Source organism: Patiria miniata, unplaced genomic scaffold, assembly GCF_015706575.1.
Source record: "Patiria miniata isolate m_02_andy unplaced genomic scaffold, ASM1570657v1 HiC_scaffold_21, whole genome shotgun sequence".
In the NCBI taxonomy this organism is placed as follows: domain Eukaryota; kingdom Metazoa; phylum Echinodermata; class Asteroidea; order Valvatida; family Asterinidae; genus Patiria; species Patiria miniata.
In genome coordinates, this window is record NW_024037060.1 from 2,077,707 (window position 1) to 2,097,625 (window position 19,919).

Genomic DNA, 19,919 nt, shown 5'->3' on the forward strand with positions numbered 1-19,919 from the left:
ACGGCTAACCTGCAGTACTGTTATCTCGATTTTCTACTTGGAGCGGATCAGTTGTGCCACAACAACGGTGTTCTTAATAAAGACCGAGGGCACGCAAAATAATTCTGTCACGAATCGGAATCCGTCACGGGGCAGATGCTCTGTATACAATAGCGCGCACAGTGTTGGTTTCACCATTGAACGTGACTTAGCTCTTGAATTGTACAATATTCTGAACGCTACCGGCATTGCTTCACTGCAGAGGCACTTGCGATGATGGCCGCAATGATAATGGTCTATTTCAGTAAGGATTTTGAATAAAGTGGTTGAGACTGATCACTGGCTCCCTCCCCACATTGGAACGGAGTTATTGGGAACCAGTGCGTGGTTTCACTTTTTTGCAGCTTAGACTGGTCAACCAGCTTTCCCGATTTTCTACATGGAGATCAGTTAATTGTGCCACTACAACAGTGTTCTTTTCCAATTAATATAGACCAAGGGCACGCTGCAAATTCTATCACGAATCGGATTAATACTTCACGGGGCAGATGCTTTGTACAATAGCGCGCACGGTGTTGTTTTCACCATTGACCTCGTGATGAGTACCTGTATAGATATGTCTATAGCTTACAACTACAACTGACACCACAACGTTAAGCCTGGTGATACCATCGTCTGCCCCGAACCCACAACCTGCTACCTGCAGAATTACCCACAGACCACAAATTCAATGCTCCGGACCATGCCACTAGGCCACGGCACTCCACGTGAGTAGACATATAGAGATATATGTAATAAATTGACTCAAAAGTAATTCAATATTACAAAGACTGGTATCAATGTCTAGCGCCCTCTCCTGTTATTATTCTCCTTGAAACGTCCCAGGAAAACATGCAAGCGTGTAGCGCGCGTATGTATTACACCGTGCGGGGACGTTTTGTGCATCCTCGACCCCAATATTCGCGAACGTCGATTTCAATTACCCAACTTGATTAACTCTAGTCACTTGACATGTCGAACCCAGCATAAACATGATACACTACGCTGTTCTCGCAGAAATTTGGGCGCCGACTGATAAAACACGAGTGTCTAGTGACTTGTCCACAAGTCTACTTGTATAGGGAGCTGGACATCATCTTACACCGGGGGCGCTGTTAAAGGTTGATGTGACACCGTCAGACATCAGGTGGCGCTGTTCGCGGCGACCACTTTTGACTGTGCGTGTACATGATTTTACTAATACAAGAACGATATTTCTGACAATGTAACTCGAAAGCATACAAGGAATCACAACAATATTACGAAAAGAATGTCAAGAGAAAAGTATTACCAAGGGTCAAACGTTTTGAAATAGCTTCATTTTTGGTTCTCAACTCCTGAACTTGAGTGGTGCCTTTTAAAAAGTAAAAGCACATTAAAAACGCCCTCAGTTGTCAGGAACAGCATGAGCCATATTATAATGCAAAAGATGACAATGGAATATAAAAAAAACATTACTTTCTTACAGTTCAGAAGAAAAGATAATTTGCACCAAATATGTTTCATGTTATGACGCCTGTAGTGACGGTTATCGAATTTCTTGTCGCACCGAGTTGGTCAACAATCTGGCTATAAAATTGACATTGGATTCATGGTAAATAAGTAGGAGGGATGAGTATTTTTGTGTTAATTAGCATTTCCGGAAGAGGCCGTTGTTTGACTGTACCTTTTCAGCACGGATGCTAAGAAAAATGCCCCCCCCCCATACCCACTGTAACATCCAGCCCTCCCCCCCCCCCCCCTTATGGTGAGAACGCTGGCTACATGGGCGAAGAAAAAAGGAAGAAGAAAAAAAAAAGAAGAAAAAAAAAAAGAGGCGCGAAGACAAAGTGGTGTAAATTTAATGAGTTGGGGGGGCAAAATGTCCCTGCCCCCCTCTAAAACTGATAAATCGAGAATGTGTTGAGAAATACAAACATTTTTTGGCAAATTTTTTTTTTTTTCCCCCTCTAGAAAAAATCCTGGCGACGCCCATGGCTGGCTACGCCGCTTATTATGATTGGCCAGACACAGTTTGGTCTCAACACCCGTGAAGGGCCGGGGATGTAACTTCTGATTACACCAGCATACCGTAAGCACAAAATGCAATTAAGTAATTAAATTAAGTCGGGGGTAGGCCCTATAACTATCTGGGTCACGTCTGCACCCGATTTAATTTATGACAAAATAATGTCCCTTCCGAAAAAAAACTGGCAGTAGGTTTTCTAGCTTCTTAAATAGACATGGGAAGTGAACAGTGGACACAGTTAGGGAAAAGTAAGTTCCTCCTGATGTGTTTCGCGTTGTTTTAGTGGAATTTTTTAGTGTTAATTAATTTTATTGCACGGTAATGAATCTGGTCAATTAGCATTACAGTAATCGACTTCATTTTACGATTTAGTGTTTTTGGTATACATTGTTTTGTTCCTTTTGGATATACATGTACATTCCGATTACTGCTAGCTCTTTCATTTTATTGAAAATCAATGCCGTTTATTTCAACATTTCAAGGAGAATTACTTTCTGTGTTTTCAGTTGAGCATCCGATATTACAAAACTTACACTCGGATTCGGATTCTTCCCATTCTTGGAAATTGCCAAATTCGACAGAGACAGACCCCTTTCAATGCCAGGGGGGGGGGGGCGCTGTTCATGGCGGGGTATGTACTGTTGATTATAGCCGTGTTTCAGCCATAGAGCTAGGATCTATGTTTCAAAATTGCTATTGAAACAGATTCCGCTTGACAGTCCCCATACATTTTGTCCCATCCCCACTTTCGGGGGTGGGGAAGGCTCAAGCTCCCCAAACTCCACCCCATTGCATTTTACACTAACATTGTACAAACAAAAATTGATAATTTTGTCAAAATTGGGGGTCACTGACATGCAAAACTGATCATTCAATCACATGAGGACATAAAAACTTATGATCATACAATCAGACACATAAATCAGTAACCATTTTGTTTTTAATAAGAAGCTCCCAGCCTCATTTGGGTTAATTGATTGGTTATGAAAGACTACATATCGTCGGTCACGAAGCCGGACCTTGGCCGGTGCCTCTCGACTAAAGTGACAGCGATATAGATTAATCGTCTGTAAGAGTAAACACGGTGTACTCGAGCGAACACAGACTGAATACACAACAGCATGGAGCTCGTCGTACTGGTTAATCAAGTCGATATCATGGTGTTTTATTGGAATGGAAGCCAACTTTATTTTCAACATGTACGGGGGCCACTTTTTCTATTAGGCCTACATACATTTTGCTTAGCAACAACATGTTACCACCCAAAACGTCAAGTGATTTATACGTCAAGTGATTTATACCCAGACGATTTTTTACCAAGAAATTTCTTAACTCTGTGGCGCGCGACAGTACTGACTGGTTTTTATATAATTTTTAATTAGTCCGTCATTTTTCCGTCGAACAAACTAATACCGTAGTAGTTCCCTATTGAGACAGGATACCACAATTGTTTTAAAGAAAATTATCCCAAAGCTACTAGTACAGTTGATTTTTGGTTCTGATGTTTCTGATTGGTTGGTCGTTGATCACGTGTCATTGAATTATTCGTCCCGACGCACGGCCAACCGCACCACAAAAATAGAAGTTCTATTCCACGGTAAATAGAAGTTCCATTGCACGGTCACACTAGTGGCTCTGAGTGCCTCTGACCAATCAGATGACGAGGATTTATTCAGGCGTTGTATATAAAACAACCAATGAATGTTTCACATTCGTGCAATGGAAAGAATAACTTTATTCGGTGACAGATGGAATGTTCCATTACACTCGGCGACATTCCATCTGTCTCCGAATGAAATTATTCTTACCATTGCACTAAAAAACATTCATCTTTTGTATATACTAAAGATCGTTGGATGCTATGCCTCAAACTGTATTTGGATAGAAGTTGGCATGTGAACGGTGCGGATTCATAGGGACCTTTCGATTTGAAACTCTTTTCATTTTTCATTTAAAATGTTGAGCTATCACTTCGACCCAATTGTAATGGTTTCTCCACCATCCTGACACCAAAGATTTCAATAATAATACCCTGTGAATAAAAATATCAAGCCCCGGACGATTCTGAGAAGGGAAACATTACAAAGGGGAAGGCGCTCGCCCTATTATTTGTAAAAGCGGGTCACATCATGCCTTCTGTTTTCCATCTGTTCCATTTTTTTTCTAAACTGAAAATTATATCTGGACACTGATTGTTTCACCTTCGCGGAAAATTGTCTGTCTATTTTGATTTCAATCGAGAAACTTAGCTATTACCCGACCTTTATTACTGTGTGTTTTTCCCCTGAAGGCCATCCACCGGAGATGAAAACAAATCTGCACCCCGACATCTGTGGCGGTTCCCTCGCCGGTGGAAGTAGGGCGTCGGGTCGCTGGCTCACGGCTAATGGCGGAGGCGGAATATTAGATTATGGATCGACTTCGAGTCCAGGCTGGAGTCGGGGCAGGTGACTTCCACGTCGACGTTTTCCCTTGAGAATAAGTTGCATATTTCAGGTCTGAGAAGATTTGAATTGTTAAGCTAGTTGTTGACGTTAGGATTCAGATTAGGCCCCCACGCAAATTTTGATAGATTTCTCCGTTCTGTTGTGAATTTAGTTCATTTAAGTCTTCATTTATTTCTTGATTGAAAACTTGATGAGGATAATCCTTCCCGTTAGTGCTAATCGTAACGACGAATAAAAAAATACCAAAACAAAACCATCAATGTTGACTTTCATACTATACCGGTATACGACAACAGTTGGGCAATATTTTATGGGGGCCGTATCATAAGTCCGACGCCTCATAGGTCAAACGCCTCATAAGTCAGAAATTTCGGACTTACGGGGCATCGGACTTATGAGGCATAAATTCCGCCTCATATAGGTCCCACGCCTCATAAGTGCAACGCCTCGTGAGTCCGACAATGGACAAACGCTGTTTCGGACTTATGAGGCGTCGGAGCTTTGAGACGTCGGACTTATGCGGCGTCGGACACATGAGGAGGAAAAAGTCCGAAATTTCGGACTTTTGAGGCGTCGGACCTATGAGGCGTCGGACTCATGAGCGGACCCCATTTTATAACCTGCTTTGAAAAAATATAAGTAACAAAATGAGCCACAAAGGGAAACTGACTAGGCGCATTATAATTATTTTGTTAGTTGAACAGAGAAATTGACTGGAGCGGGGTTTGAACTTATGACCTCAGGAATACCGTTTTGGCCTCTCTGACTCGCGCCCTGAATAAAGATATTGATTAATTGTGTAGCCGCAGACATAGGGCTGGATAGCTTATGGGTAGAACACCCGGAACGGCAGTCCACATGTCGCAGGCTCAAACCAGCTCCAGGCAATTTCCTTGTCCAACTTTTAAATAATTAAATTATACTTTGCTAAAATATCTTTTCCCAAATTTCGTGATGACGAAGTCATATTGTAGCTCACAAAATAGAAAACATGAGATGGCTCTTTCGAATAGTGACCAGTTTCATTCCATTAAAAACCGGCTCCAACAGCGACACCGCTCTTTAATTTCCAAGAGGCAGCCTTTTCTTCCCGGGCCGTGTCCGGTATTTCTCGGTACATGGCAGCCGCCGGCCGTTCATCCTTTTATGGCGTTAGGTTACCCGAGTGCAACCCGCCTCCCAAAATCCTCGCCGTCTGCCCCAGGCAAATCGATAGGTTCTCCGAATGTTCCCGACAAATTGCCATCCTGGATTACCGCTAACGCGCGCATGCGCGCTGTCCCTCGTGGCGATCGCCATTCCTCTTTCATTACGGTATAAAATTTGACACTTTTTTTGTAGATTTTTGAATACTACTAGGTCGCCCCAACGCATTATATTTCAGATTTATGTCAATTTCTGCATTCAACTTTATGAATAATGGTTAATATAGGCCTAAAGATATTTTCAATGTACACCTTTTTTAAAATAAATATTCTAGAATGTTAATTTTATCTAAATTCTTTGCTGACACCCCGTATATTAATTAAACCAACTGAAGTCACGACATCAGCATAATTACCTTTTGTTATTCCAGTACTTTGATAGAAAAGAAATAAACAATTTGTACGCAGAACGACGTTTAACATACTGTTTACATTTTCACAACCATGCTAATTTAGGTTAGTTATAACTCCGAAAAGGTCACCCTGTGCATGTGCTCGAGACCAACAAACTCACTTTATACTATACATCTACTCTCAACATCAGCGCATCGTGATACATAAAAGGCGCAAACTGAAAGTTGAATTTCTAGTACGTTTTGCAAGCCAAGAATGACAAGGAAATTAATCAATACATGTAATTGTTAACGAACCCCAAGCTGTCACAAGAGGAAATAGGCAACTCATAATACATCTACATAAAAAAAGACATTAGTAATTATTAGTATAATGGATTCTTTTTTCTTTTCTTAATTTTACGAAAGTCTTAGCTTCAAAAACTAAATTGTCACTCTCTCATTTTTCTACAGAGTAAAGCTACAGGACCAGACGATTCGGAGCGAAAGTCACTATGATTTAGATACAGGAACAAAAAAAAATTCACTTCAGTCGAAACTCAAGTGAAAACTGCATCTATTAGACCATGATTAGACGCAGTAAATTTCAATCTAAATCGTCTTGTTCCTAGTTTCAGTGGGCCGGGATGGAGTGAATTTTCACTCGAAAAGAGTGATTTGTTGTTGTTGGTTGTTGTTGGTTGTTGTTGGTTGTTGTTGGTTGTTGTTGGTTGTTGTTGGTTGTTGGTGTGGCTGCGGTTGTTGGTGTGGCTGCGCTTGCTGCGCTTGCTGCGCTTGCTGCGCTTGCTGCGCTTGCTGCGCTTGCTGCGCTTGCTGCGCTTGCTGCGCTTGCTGCGCTTGCTGCGCTTGCTGCGCTTGCTGCGCTTGCTGCGCTTGCTGCGCTTGCTGCGCTTGCTGCGCTTGCTGCGCTTGCTGCGCTTGCTGCTTGCTTGCTGCGCTTGCTGCGCTTGCTGCGCTTGCTGCGCTTGCTGCGCTTGCTGCGCTTGCTGCGCTTGCTGCGCTTGCTGCGCTTGCTGCGCTTGCTGCGCTTGCTGCGCTTGCTGCGCTTGCTGCGCTTGCTGCGCTTGCTGCGCTTGCTGCGCTTGCTGCGCTTGCTGCGCTTGCTGCGCTTGCTGCGCTTGCTGCGCTTGCTGCGCTTGCTGCGCTTGCTGCGCTTGCTGCGCTTGCTGCGCTTGCTGCGCTTGCTGCGCTTGCTGCGCTTGCTGCGCTTGCTGCGCTTGCTGCGCTTGCTGCGCTTGCTGCGCTTGCTGCGCTTGCTGCGCTTGCTGCGCTTGCTGCGCTTGCTGCGCTTGCTGCGCTTGCTGCGCTTGCTGCGCTTGCTGCGCTTGCTGTTTGGTTTTGTTTTGTGGGTTTTTTTGGGGGGGGGTGGAAATAACCAAGCATAAAAGCAGGGATTGCATACAAATGGGTCGTCAGAGCGGTGTATCAGCACTCTCGATTTAAGACTAGCTGGCCGATGCAACCGAACAGCTCAGCCGTCGAGTAGCAAATTGCCAAGCTCCTTCAATTGGGCCTGGCGTAATTGACGGGGTAATTGGGAGGGCACGAATCCGTCAGAGACCTCGAGACGTTCGCCTTGATCGATCGATTGCTTCTGAGACGCTCGAAGCAGCTCTGTGCTCGAACCGAGCGGGCCATCTGGACGGTTGTTCCTTGGTATTGAAGCACCACGTACACCAACTGATCTCCATGTAAAAAAATCCGGATAGCCTATTAACCACCCTCGTTTCCTATGGTGTCGAGCAGTACGCTCCCACCACTAGTTGTTCTCTCACCTTGGCACGGGATCATTTGCATGTTCAAAAATATTGTACATGTATGTAAATTTAGGAATAATCTGGTGCCACTGTCTGTGCATACCTCCACTGCAGCATCAACCACTGTGATAGCGAATGACAGTCACCGAGCTAATACACTTATAGTTGAGCCGTCAGTCAAACCATAGCATTCAGGGCATTGATGCACAAAGGCCCGGTTAATTAAATGAATGAGTCACAAGTCAGGGCAATCAGCGAGACATTATTTTCCTCTCATGCCTAATGCGACTACGGTCATCTTCTTTAGTCGTCTGGCTTGCGTTTGCCAAAATAAACAAGTCAAAAATCCCATGTAAAAGGTTGACAAGAATTAAATCATAATAAACACGGAGGTACTTTGTTAATCAGGAAAACATCTTTGCAAATCATCGTTAATGACGATAACATGCATAGGAAGGAAAATCTTGTGGGTGACTCAAACAGCCGTCGGATTCAAACTGTCTTCTGGATTGTAGCTACATAGGGCAGAATATGAACATCTTGTGGGTAACTCAAACAGCCGTCGGATTCAAAATGGCGTCTGTATTTGAGCTATATTGGAAGCCCCAAGTCCAGCGCAGAGGTACTGAGTCCATGGCTCTCAATACTATCTAATATAGAATAATTTGAATGTATTATAATTCATGAGCTCGGCGGACGGATTTTTGGCCCATTTACTTGAGGCAGAATATGAAAGTCTTATGGGTAACCCAAACAGCTACCCTTCGGATTCAAAATGGTGTCTGGATTGTAGCTACACACGGCGGAATATGAAGAGAAAATAACGGCGAGTTGTGACTGATCGATTACACTCTCGGATCAAATTGCTCCCCATTCATCATCCATCGTATTATTTTAGGTGAGATTTCAACACGCAACCATTTGAGGCGTTGTTTGTCGGATGTTTAAAAAAAAAATCGCAAATTGACGGAGACTGTACTTAAAATTGTTGGTAGAGTTGCCTGCTGGTTCTAACCCCCTTATGTTACTATATGTTATCCGTGACTTTCTACTTTCTCCACTATAATTTTCATTTCGAAACATAAATGTTTAGATCATTGTTTGAAAGCCAGTGAGCCCCCATATTTTGGAGGTGCTGTTCTTTTTGCTTTGTATGAGTAATTTTTTTGCGTTCATTGTCACTGAATATAAATAACAAAAAAACCTGACAAGCGTCGGTATGCAGACGGTCTATATCAAGTTCGTTGTAAAAATGAAAAAGTTTGACAAAATAACTAAAAAGGTAAGGTGTCGAAACCACAAGCACACGTATTATTATTTCCTATATCCTCAAATATTGACTGTGATTTTCAAACACAAAGAACATGCAAATAATCTGTTATACTTACAAATTAAGTAGATGAGCTATTTCAATATTTTCCTAAGGTTTTACAAAGTCATGTTCAAAAGCACCCCTTTTCTTGTTTGCCCGATTTTTCATTATTCTTTAATAAAAACTTCACCCCTGCTCCGGAACAGAAGAGGAAATTAGCATTCAATTTTTCATCATCTTGCATTTTTTTCATTTTGAGCCAATGCTTCACAAAACGACCTACATGTACATTGTACATTCCCAACGAATAGCCTATGCGACCTCGAAGTACGGGGGTTACTGTTCTTCCGTTGATGTTTATTTTGACTTCCGCGTGCGGAGAGAGAGAGAATTGAGACGGGCGATCGCGGGCACATCTTCCCCAGACTTCCTGGTTGACGGGATTACAATCAGCACCATCATCAATTCCACTGTAGGGGGATTAAATTATAATCACAAATGCCTGGCTCGCATCTCGAGCTATATCGAGACTACTCGCTTCCTGTTCTAAGCGCTGTACAAGAAGGATTTCACTTTCGAGCGTGTGGGCGCCTGGCTTCCATGGAGTAGGCCTTAATGAGGAAAAAAATCACTGCAATCTTAACAAGACATCAGTTATTTTCGTGGAGATTGAGTCCTCTTGATATGTAACACGAGCCCAAACACAGTTGAAAATAATAAACATGGCGATTGCAGACAGATCAACTGTCATCACAAACACCGAATATAAATCCGTTTGCAAAATTGCAATCTCGCGTAGCCAAGAATTCCATCATTGTATATTATCTATCATAAAAACAGGTATAAGACATTGCTGTTTTTGGATAGCGTTTTAATGTGACAAAGCATTTGATTTGGTTTTTAATATTGGAAATATATCCAGACATCGCTAGTGTAATCTCAATCTCCCGAACTGTTCTGCTGCCTGAAGTGGGATGAACGGCCAACACAAACCCGGTTTTAATCCGGCAGCTACTTCTGTCCGGCCACTAAGCACCCAAATATTTTCGTTCCAAACATTAACAGCCACCATTTGGTTAAGAAAACAGCAAAGGATTTTTTTCTAATCGTGGAGAAAATCCCTCCCTTGTTTTCCTTTCCCGAGTTGTGCAAACATCGCTGCGCCTGCGTGCCGAACTGCCTTCAGCTCGCTCTCGCAGAAATCCCGCGAGATCTCGTGATTTGGTTTTCTTCCATGGACACAGACACGAAACAAACAATTACGTTTTTTTCTCGTTTCGTCAACTTCATATTTTGTGATTTCGTTTTGATGTCTTTACTTTTAATATTCTTTATTTTTATCTGATCGACTTTACAATCAAGTTTAACACTTTTTACTTGCAGTTTTATTACATAATCGTTACTTTAACTTCTTATTGTTGACTGCAGTCCAGTCCATGCAAAAAATAAATAAATTACATGTATTTCTCTTCAACTTGGTGAAAAATAATGAGATAAACCCACAGTGTACCATTTCAACACCACTCTAATCCCTCGTACAATTTCACCTATAACTTTAAACATCTTCAACATTTTTCAAAAGGAATCATCAAAATTTAAGTGGAGTCACAGCACTACTTTTCCAAAAAGCATTTTGTATTGTCAGAACGGGAGACTGAAACCAGTTTGACCTCGGAATTCTGTTTAAAGGCGAATTTAATTTAAGTATTCAATTATTGTAAATGTGGTAATTGCTTTGATGACAAACAGATATTGATGCATTCTTAAAAGTCCCGAGTAAGATTTGACCCGAAATCCCGGTCATATTTGACCTTATACAGTTCAAGGTCAACTTTTGCCAAGGTTTCTGGATAATTTGACACAGGAAAGTGTAATTTGACACAGGAAAGTGTAATCGACCAAAATTGACTCGCATTCCGGGTCGAATCTGACCAGGGACATAGTAAAGATTTGCCGTCAAATGAAAGACGCAAACTAAGACAACAGAAACAAATTATGGAACACAGCCTAGTGTGTCTTTTGCCCAGTTTGTTTATAACTTATATCAAGTGCGCTGACTTGATGTATGGACCCAGGTGGTTATAATTACATTCCCCGAGTTTGTCAGCGTATCCCACCGTTAAAATCGCCAGCTCTTGCATACAGGGCGACCCAAAAAGATGCAACCTGAAACGTTTGCCTTTTAAAAAAACGTGATGTGCGAATGTTTATTTTTTGAGTATCAGATTAAAGCTGAGAGCTTTTTCTTTCAATACTGAAAATAAATCATGAAAACAGCACATTGGGTTGCTGAGAAAATGCCAATTATGTAAAAGAGGTGATTTTACATCCGTTCAAAAAATGCTTCAAACAGTGAAACATGTTACTATAAGCCCACTGTGGAATTGTCTTTCATTTGTGCTATTGCTTTAATAATTACATAAATTTTGATGCTGAAAAGGTTTAAAATAGAACTATAAATGATAAGGTACCTGTTCAGGTGGAAAATAAAAGGTATTTCCATCAAATTCATTTGTACTCTTGTCAAAATGTGACGTTTTGTTTGTAAGGATTAGGACACAATGCGCTACATGCATTTCATGCACAAATGGGTACAGTGTAAATCCCTTAACTGTGGTAATGTCATTGGCACGGATGAAAAATCACTTCTTTTACATAATTGGCATTTTCTCAGCAACCCAATGTACTGTTTTCATAATTTTGTTCAGTATTTGAAAGACAAAGCTCACAGCTTTAATCTGATATCCAAAACATAGAAATTCACCGATCACGTTTTTGAAAAAAGCAAATGTTTCAGGGTTGCATTTTTTTTTGGGGGGGGGGTTCACCCTGTACGTGTACAAACATCCAGCACATTGTGTACAGCACATCCGTAGCTGCTCAGTTTCATAAATGCACCAAATGCTTCAAGCGCATTATAACTTACATATAGAGCCAGGACAACAGATTTAACCCAAACACATCTCACAGAGATAATGTGGATTTTCATCCCCTTTTCTGTGCCTCACTTATCACCACTGACCTCCACACTATGGACTGGCTGCTAATATCGCCTTGCAGCAACCCATTCGCCATCGTGGATCTCATACTAAAGCGTCTCGTACATCGTTCGACATTTGAGCTTTTTTAGACTTTAAACAACACTTTCCTTCATAATCTATTCATTTTTGGATGTTGGCCAGTCCAAGGAAAGGCTGTTTCAAACTCTGGAAAGGCCGTTTCAAAAAGCCAGTAAAAAAAATACACTCTTTGTTAATGCCGCCTTTACTCTGAAAAAAAATGCATACAATATCAACCAACCGAAAAAAAAACCCTCAAATTTACTGCGCATGCGTCATGGGTGACCAAAGATGGCGATCGGGCACTCCTTTTTTAACAGAGGTCAGTGCTCCACAACCAAAGATCTTCGCTATAGAGGTAGGCTGCGACCCGAATTACTTAATTACCTTGGCCGGCAATTACACACGCGCCTATATGGATATGGAAATGGCCGAATCGACTTCCCATAGCTGCATGCCGGCAGTGGCTACGTAATTCGGACGCTGCTTCACCCGATTTCTGCTATAATCTTTGACAAACTGAACATTTTTTAACGGGTTAAATATAACATCTAAACTGTTTTCCACTTTACGGAAACCTTCTGTAATAAATTAGCACATAACGGTTTATGTAGAGGCCTATTTTCGAAGATTTTTTGGATTTTTTAAATTTACATGATGCAAACGTTTTCTTAAGTTGAAACAACTGAACATCTTGTTTTCTTGTTATTCCTCATCAGTCAAATGATGTCTCGCAAAACAAAATCTGTAGGGGGTAGGTTCGATTCCCGCCATGCTTGTGAACTACCTCACACGCCAAGCAACATCACTACCCTAGTCCATAAAATTTCACACAAAAATAACTTTACTGGTGGTGAATAGTTCATATTATAATGTATATCGGTCGTAAACATTAATTTCGTTAATGGATGCCACACACTGTTTATGTAAAAGCAAAACACCCAATACCATAATACAGCAAAGTTTTGCAAGCGCAGAGTTGCCCGTACTTTGCTCTTTAAATAAACAGTTTTGTCAACAGTTCAACCCCAACCTCCATCATCGTCTTTCTGAAACAAATTCATCCTTCACTCTCCACTCATGTCCCCCCTAATCATCTTCATCCAAACGTCTTCCACAGCTGACGCCAGGATCTCCAATATCCACTTTCCTCCCACGTGAAAATTGTACAAGAGTGCACCGACCTACACCGTCACTGCAAACTGGTTATTAGTTTCGCAGCCTCCCTTGTCATTTTTGCCAAAAGAACAAGAAGTAGCCTACGGAATTAAAATGGCACTGTTCTCCTTTGCTTTTCCCTCTCACATTTCTTCATTCCTTCTCTCCATCTTCATGTCTTAAAGCCTTCCCTCTATCAGCGAACCTTATTCCCCTTTCCTCCATCCATCTTCATTGCGTCCCTCCTTCTCGTATCGCGCATCACTGCTCTCTCCGAAGAATCGATCTTCCTTTATTTTCACTCTCACTTCCTCATGTTAAACCTTCCCTGACAGTCCTCACCCACCGCACGGCATTGAATATCACTCAGCATCACAGAAGTGCATGGATAATTCACGCTAATAAGTCTTTTGCTCTGATCTCTGTCAGCCTTTTGTTCACCGAATACGAAAGCCCCCTTCAATGGCGAAGGCAGTAGCTTTGCACACTAGCTTACACAGTGCTTTCGCCATTGAAGGGGGCCCCGTGTGTGTGCGGTGATCACGTGTCCGGATTCGTACTACACACCAATCCCAGCACACTCTCACTACCCACGAGGCCCCCTCCAATGGTGAAAGCAATGTGCAAGCTATATTGTGCTAACTGCCCCATGACGGATTCATAATCTGTACAATAGCTAGCAATAAGCTTTCGCCATTCAAGGGGGCTTTCGTGAGCGTACTATGCTATCGTCCCTGGATTGGTTTATAGCGATCTCGCACCGTGGAAAAAATGGTCACTCACACCTCCCGTCACATTCAGATTTTTAACAGTCTTAGCATTTAACCATACCGTCCTACACTTCGAATTGCGGTGTGGCTTTGCTGTCTGGAGTGTGCACCGTAATGGTATTATACTTAACTCCTTGAAAATGTCATACATAACTATTCCACAAACTTCAATGTTCCTTCATTGTCTATCTTTGCAAATTCTGGATTTGAACACCATTACAATATAAAGATAATTACAATTCACCAAAGTAAAACTCGGTATTCTATAAATATAGAGTTCAATGTGACTCAAGGAGGGAAGTCAGTGGTCGAAAATTAGATTAAAGCCATTAATGCTTAGGGTTTCAATTTTTACAACCCATTAAGGGTGAAACATCACTAACTGAATGCAAATCAAGCAGTTTAACTATAGACAGATTGCTTTCAGCGGCCATCTTGGATATGTAATTTTGTTACGTTATTATTCATTAACAATGAATGCATAAGAGGTATGGGCCCAATTTCACCATTGTGTCGATAAAACTTCCTTATCTGTTTTTTCCCCCGGTGTACTCATACAAAGAAATATACTAGTTTGAAGATGCACTTTCTGTACAGGCACTTCGTGGAATAAAATACAATCAAGGATATCTTGATGACAGCTTTGGTTGAACTGAATTCTAATTATGATTCGTAATATTTATATCCTTTTTTTCCTCGAGCTTACATATGATTTTTTTTCATAATGTTTTTGTTTTTAATTTATACATTGGAATGTACATAAGTTAGAAAGGTGGTAAATTGCAACAAGCTACTTTCAAAGTAAGCGAATGTTTTGCCATGTTTGACGAACTCTGCTTTTATTACGAGAAATGGAATTAAGTAAGTGATAATTATCCTCTTTTCCACAAAAAGGACGACTCTAACTGTAAAGATGATTTGCGAGACTTGGGAGATTCAACATTCGTTCTAAATATTTCTAATGGGAGAAAACAAAGGGCCAAACAACATCAATTATCTTTACAACTATGCAAATATTTTTTTTCGGAGAGTCAAAATAAATGTAATTTCTTGGTGCATTATTACGCGTGCGAAGTGTCTCGTGTTTTTCTCATTAAGATGGTTTATGATAAAAAGGTCCTCTTCAGCAAGATCAACAGATGAAAGCATTACTGTTTACCAGATTGGTTCCGTTTCAGCCAAACCGATTTAAAGTGCATTCCTCTGCTTAACAACTTAATGACAAAGTTATTGACCAAGCTGTCAGAGAGAGGACACATATCTGCCAGTATAAATACACACCAAGCATTATGAGTAAGTCGAGGATGAAAAGTAATGGGTTTTACATTCGATCGACAAAGCATTTGGTCTCGTGCCCCGGTCATTATTCGAACAGACACGCCACACGATACGACAATATTATTGTGCCTGACATGGTAAAATACATATACGACTTATACAGGCACGAAATCAACATCTCAAAATGTAACATTGGAAATGTGTAAGCAACTCATCATGCTATGACAGTAATGTGTTTACATGTCGCGTGTCGGGTAATAAGATGACGTGCATGCGATGTATCAAAAATAAGTCGAGATATTTTTAAAGATGAATTTGCCATTAAAACTGGCTCCATCGGCATACATGTTTTGTTAAAAATAATGTCGTGATTTAGGGCTTAACCATTTTTGCAGAAGATACACTTTGATTTTTCGAGGTTTTTTCTACTGTAAGTTTCCAATGGCACATTTTTTTTCTGGTCTTAAACAATTTTACCAGAAAGGTGCATTTGATCCATCATTTTTCTACTGTAAGTTTCAAAATATTTTTTCAAGATTATGCATGTCACATTTCAGGTTCTACATTGCCATTCAAGATTTGTCGTCTCCGAAAATGGTTATTGGTCACCATGTTGTAGTCCTTGTTTCGTTACATGTGCATGATAAACCACGATTTAATTTTTAAAAAAAAGTTTTCTAACTGTAACTCTTGTTGTTTGTTGTTATAGACTTATAGGAATTAAGCAAAGCTGAATGGCATAGGTTTGACATTACTGATAGGTTAATCTCCTCTGTTGTTCCCGAAGAACCAGTAGATAATTGTCTTCTCGACATTTCGGGCAGTATATAGAAATTCTTCACAGAAGACACAGGAATGATAACCTATAGTACAGTGCACAGCCACATGAGGTATAAGATGTAAAACGTGAAGGTTGATATACAATCTTAAGGAGAAACTCTGATTGCACTCAAGATTGGAAGGCGACATTAAATCACATTCAAAACTGGCATCTGATTGAGAAGACGTGGGTAAGAAGCTCAGGCTGTGTCTGAATCTCGTGGCTAGGGCTATCGCCTTTTATAACTTAAGAGGTCTTCGTCAGTTAAAACGACATACTGACAACAGACATAGCCGTAGCTCTCGACGCCCGTTTCGGACACGGCTTTAGCAACATTATTTAAATAGTTCACATAATATTGGAGAAAAAGACGCTAAAACGATGAGGCTGAAAGCGACAGACGAGCTGGATGACAACTCTCCGGAATGGATAATCTCTTGAGGTTGATGCGCTCACAGTTCTTACTGTCACTGTTACTCCTGTCCATGTAGGTGTCACTCTCTACGTTCAACCGATCCATGGTGGCGATGGAGGGCCGTTTCAGACCGTTGTCCCTGATCCCTGCTCGGGTCTTGTTCCCCCACGACATGGCGGTGTTGATGACACAGCGGAACGGGTCTGTTAGTAATCCGTACACAAACGGATTGACGGCCGCGTGGATGTACATGCAGAGCTGCATAGCCACCCATAGACCGTGGACCGGAGTAGGGTTAAGGAAAGCCGCTATGAACATGATGATGACGACCGGTGACCAGAATAGAAGATACGCCACGAAGACCAGGAATAGAGACTTACCTAGACGGAGCTCCTCAGGTCTCATGTTGGCGATGACGGAGGTGTAGGAGACTATAGAGAGCCGCTTCTCTGAGCGGGAGGCCTGTATGATACCGGAGTCTGAGCCACGGTGGGATCTGACCGGGAGCGGTAGGAACTCCACGTCCCTTAGGGAGCACCGACTCCTCCTGGTGTCTCCGGACTCGGACACAACGCTCTCCGTCAGGATGGTAGAGGCACGGAACAGGGCCTGGGCCGTGTTCTTGACTCGCTTGGAGCTATTCCGAACGGTGGCGCAGATCCGAGCGTAGCAGAAGATCATGAGAACGGACGGTATGAGGGTGGTGAACAGGATGAAGAAGATGATGTAGGATCTGCTGCTCGGTAGATCCAGGAAGCAACTGGGTAAACCCACACAGGCACGGTATCTACCCCAGCCGATGATTGGTGGGGCGCTGAAAACAGCTGACAACGACCATACCAAGACGTTGATACGAACTGTACGTTTTCGTAGAACCTTGACAATCTCACTTCTCGCACGAGATATCACAAAGTATCTGTAGATGGATATATTTAGCAGGATCATGACTATAGCCGTGCAGGCCCATAGAGTCAGGAAGGCGACCAGAACACAGACTACATCGCCGAATATCCAGGTAGATTTGATCTCGCTTACCAGGGAGAAAGGAAGTCCGACGCAGCAGCACAAATCGGCAAAGGCCAGGTTGATCAGATTGACATTGGAAGCGCTGCGTAGCTTAGGGCGGACATAGACTATCGTGATGACCATGATGTTACCAATGAGCGCCAGGACAAACACGACACCATACAGCAAGGAGACGGCTATCGTTAGCCCTAGGGAGTCTTCCCGTACGTCGCAACCTTCCCCTGTTAGGTTCGTCAACTCCTGCGCAATATCCATGGTCTCGGTATTCTAAGTCCACCACAGTTTTCCCTCGAGTCTATCTCTCAGTATCCTTCGCTGTGTGGTATATCAGTTCACAACCACGAGCCACCCTTGTTTCACGGTCGGTCCACCGGTCGTGCAATCTTCTATCGCAGTGAGCACAGGTTAATCTGTACACCTGTTCTCTCACACAGCAACTTCGACTTTTCATTTCCGCATCGCCGTCTGAGCTTTCTACACCAGAAGCTCCGGATGCTTACAATCGAAATGAGATACAAAGAATCTGGGCGATACCTTTAAGCCGCTTCACGAGCGTGTGCGTGTCTGTAGGTCTGCCGTTGTACAATGTGCGGAGATACACACATGGGACGCGGGTGCATGACCGTTTTGCAGCGTAGTGATAAGGCGCATCAGTCATCCGTGATGGTGATAGTGGCTGAAGTCGTGGCTTCACGCACCCGTCGGGGATAATAACCGCGGCGGTTAAAGTGTGGGCGGGAAGAGCGGTAGAACAGACGGAACAAAAGAAACGACACGCGCGCTAAACCGCGGAACATGAGTCTTAATGCTCCAACCTCGTCGCATTGTTCACTTTTTATGATAAAAACTCGGTTCACTTGGGAGCGGGGATTTCTATTCGGCGGAGCCGACACGCCGTATAATTACAAATATTCCTCGCTTCGCTTTGTTGGAATGCTGATGCTGGCACGCCATATGGACGGTTTGGGGCCATAAATTTCAAGAGCTTCAACAGAAAATAATTAGTTTACATGGAAATGAAAAACTCGGTCAGAGTGGGTTAATTAGCATTGTGATGCTAAATTCTCCGTGTAACAAAAGTATCAATGTGTGTGCTGAGGAAAAATCGCAGTGTTTTCTCAGCCTCTAGAGATATAATCCTTAGGAGAATTAATTGTATGCCATGTGTTTTTGTTTTGATTTTTGTTTTCATTTCTTTGTCCATTTTGGCATATTATGAAATTGGGACACCTTCTCTTGGCTAACTAATGTAAAAGATTCGAGGAAAATCACATTCACGAAATTCAGTGCGTTCTCAGATCTATAGACACATTGGGCACATTTATTATAAATGCAAGTCTTTTGTATTAATTGCTAGTTGTGTGAAATACCGTAATGGGTATGCCTGCAAGCCAAAAAGACGTTTCGCGCTACATGAAAAGGGACATAATTTGGATTACCAGATGGCGTATAGGGCCGTAGGGAGAAGTTATTTAGTGTGACGCATGATGAAAAACACCTGCTCATAAATATATGCAAAAACAATTAAGGGACACAATTGACATAACTGACTAGACGTGAGTTCTTGCGGAGTACCAGGAAAGGATATATAAATCGGCGAGTACCTTCGATGGGTACCAACTTACCAACCGTCACATGATCATGTGATAGCTTTAATAGCAGGGTCACTGACTCGTCACGTTAACAAAACATTAAAGTTTTGTACCAAAAAATCGGGCTTTTTTTCTGTGATAAAAAAAAAACACTTACCGCAATTGTTATTGCTTCCTGAACGAATGGACACCCAAACTTAGTGATTCTACTTACAGTATACCATCGCTAGAGACACGATGTGCGTAATGTTTCTTTTTTTCGGTGTGGCAACATGAATTTTAATATCAGCTCGAGCAGTTCGTCCCGCGCGAGGTCCGGGTGATTAGTCACGCCAAGTGAACAACACGAAATACTCGTCCTTTAATCATTAAGCAGCTCCACAAGCGCCGGCTGAAAATCCTACCAGCATGTTTGAGTATATCGATATGAATAAAACATGGTTGTCGTTAATTATTTCCTCGTGGTTTACTAGATTTATTAAAAAAGGAAAATTTCCGATCGAGTATGCACGACAGGATCCGTCTCGTGCGGCAAATTCTAGAGAGTAATTAATTTATGGGGAATTATGTGGGGATTTCCGGAAGCTACCGGATTGAATAAATTTTGGAAAGGAAAAAAAATGATTAAAATGTTCGCATGGTTGAATTTACGATTGGTGCATGTACTCTGTTCATCATTAAGTTAAAACAATCTCTAGGAA

At 42.0% G+C, this 19,919-nt stretch overlaps 1 protein-coding gene across 1 annotated transcript; it reads right to left on the bottom strand.

The window, feature by feature from the left end:
* Nucleotides 1-11,880: 11,880 nt before the first annotated feature.
* LOC119729782 (5-hydroxytryptamine receptor 1D-like) lies at nucleotides 11,881-18,403 on the bottom strand. Its single transcript, XM_038202527.1, has one exon. It carries the CDS (start codon nucleotides 17,879-17,881, stop codon nucleotides 16,559-16,561), a length of 1,323 nt encoding a protein of 440 aa, XP_038058455.1. The 5' UTR covers nucleotides 17,882-18,403; the 3' UTR covers nucleotides 11,881-16,558.
* Nucleotides 18,404-19,919: the final 1,516 nt, after the last annotated feature.